Source organism: Eimeria mitis, genomic scaffold (assembly GCF_000499745.2).
Source record: "Eimeria mitis Houghton genomic scaffold, Emh_scaff825, whole genome shotgun sequence".
NCBI classification, from domain to species: Eukaryota; Apicomplexa; class Conoidasida; order Eucoccidiorida; family Eimeriidae; genus Eimeria; species Eimeria mitis.
Window position 1 is genome coordinate 2538 of NW_013576060.1, and position 2323 is coordinate 4860.

Sequence of the window (2323 nt, forward strand, 5' to 3'; positions counted from 1 at the left end):
TGTTAACACCTCCTGCTGCTGCTGCTGCTGCTGCTGCTGCTGCTGCTCTTGCTGCTGCTGCTGGTGTTGCTCTTGCTGCTGCTCGTGCTGGTACTCTTGCTACTGCTGCTGCTGCTACTGTTGCTGCATCTACTGCTGCTGCTTTTGCTGGTTTTGCTGCTGCTGCTACTCCTCCCGCAGCTTTAGTTGTGCCTGCTGCTCCTGCTGCTGCTGCTGCTGCTGCTGTTACTGCGGGGTTTCTGCTGCTATGTGGGTGTTTGGGTTTGGCCTCGTTTTCTAGTGGAGTTGCAGCTTTTGCTGCTGTTGTTGCTGCTGCTGTTTCTGCTGCTGATACTGTTGTTGCTGCTGCTGCATGTGCTGCTGCTGCTGCTGCTGTTGCTGTTGCTGTTGCTGCTGCAGCTCGCGACCGTGCATACCAGTACCACCTGGAGGCGGTGCTGGGGGCGCAGCAGNTGCTGTTGCTGCTGCAGCTCGCGACCGTGCATACCAGTACCACCTGGAGGCGGTGCTGGGGGCGCAGCAGCCGAAAGATTTGGCTCCTTATTTGGCTGTTTTGTCTTCGCTTGAATACGACCCAGAAGGCAGACACCCAGTATCAGCTGCCTCTCTCCTCGTCAGCTCACACACACACGGGCTCTCTCTACTGTCTCCTTCTGTCTCCTTCTGTCTCCTCTCATGTCTCTATCTGTCTCCTTCCGTCTCCTCTCCTGTCTCTATCTGTCTCCTCTCTCTCTTCTCTCCATCTGTCTCCTCTCTCTTCTGTCTCCTTCTGTCTCCTCTCTTTCTCCTGTCTCCTTCTGTCTCCTTTCTTCTGTCTCCTTCTGTCCCCTCTCTCTCTTCTGTCTCTATCAGTCTCCTCTCTCTCCTGTCTCCTCTGTCTCTCTCCTGTCTCCTCTCTCTCCTGTCCCTTGCTGGCCTGCTGGCTGTCTCCTTTTGTCTCTCTTCTGCCTCTATCTGTCTCCTCTTTTTCTTCTGTCTCTGTCTGCCTGTCTCCTTTCCTTTTTTTCTTGTCTCTGCTTGCCTCTGTCTGTGTCCTTTTCTCTCTTCTGTCTCTCTTTCTCTTTCTTTGTCTCTTTATATGTGTCTATGTTCCTTTACTTCTCCGTCTCTCTATCTCCCCTCTCTTATATATTCATCTGTCTCCTTTTATCTGTCTCTGTCTTTGTCTTTGTCTTTGTATGCAGGAGTGTCTGCGTGAGCTGCATCTGCTGCAGTGTATGGGGGGCCGGGAGAGCCCGGGCCCGATGCCAGTATCTCAGGGGGAGTTGCTGCAGTGTTTATCAGCAGCAGCAAGCAGCAACAGACGTGCTGCTGCAGAGGGGGGAACAGGGGGCCTCTTGGGTGCATGCAGCAGCAGCAGCAAGAGACACCCCACACGTGCTGTCTCCTTTCAGCCTACTCTCTCCACAAGGGGACAGCATAAAACTCGTCTGGTGTCTGCGCAGCTAGCAGCAGAAGTTTCTCTCAACCTACAGCGGCTGTCTTCTCAGCCTTTCTCATCTCTCTTTTCTTCTGTCTCCGGGGCGGGGGCCCCCGGGGGGGCCCCCCAGGGGCCCCATGGGGGCCCCCATGGGGGCCCCCATGGGGGGCCCCATGGGGGGCCCTATGGGGGCCCNCCCAGGGGCCCCATGGGGGCCCCCATGGGGGCCCCCATGGGGGGCCCCATGGGGGGCCCTATGGGGGCCCACCAAACGTAGGAGGAGACCCGTCGCTGTTGTATGCTGAGGAGCTGCTGCAGGTAGCCGAAGGAGACAGCAGCGGTCCCCAGAGCGCAGCACAGAGCTCTGCGTTTGCTGAGCTGCAGCATCTGCTGCAGTACTGGTGTGAGGGTGTGTTTCCCCCCGTGGGAGATGACCCCGACCCCGACCCCGATCCCGATCCCGGCCCCGATCCCGATCCCCTGCAGAGGAGACAGCTGCAGCGCTCTGTCTCCCCCCCACCACCCCACACCGCCTGGGCAACAGCAAGCAGGCTGAGTGTCCCCTCCCGGTTCCCGCGTACACGCAGTACCCCCTGCAGCTTTGCTGCTGCTGCTGCTGCTCCTGCTGCTGCTGCTGCTGCTGCTGCTGCTGCTGCTGGTGCTGAAGGGCCCAAGAGAGTTGCTGTCTCTCTCTCCCCGCGACACAACTCTCAGCCCCCTCCTCCTATCAGGGAGGGGAAACACATAGACACGCATAGGCCCCTCGGGGGCCCCCCCCCAGCCCCCAAGGCAGCCTGGCGGGGTCTAGCGTAGCGTAGAGACAGCTCAGTAGGGCTGCTGCTGCTGCTGCAACACACACAGTTGCTGCACACAGCAGCAACTGCAGCAGAAACTGCAGCTGCA

General features: G+C 58.8%; 1 protein-coding gene across 1 annotated transcript in view; it reads right to left on the minus strand.

The window, feature by feature from the left end:
- EMH_0023170 (uncharacterized protein) overlaps positions 1 to 2176 on the minus strand; it is a gene marked incomplete at both ends in the record, with an annotated part of 3520 nt that extends 1344 nt beyond the window's left edge. The window contains 2 exons of the mRNA XM_013502082.1: positions 1 to 425; positions 1689 to 2176. Coding sequence (XP_013357536.1) covers positions 1 to 425; positions 1689 to 2176 — 913 coding nt within the window. The remainder of the gene's footprint in view (positions 426 to 1688) is intronic.
- Between the last annotated feature and the right edge of the window lie 147 nt (positions 2177 to 2323).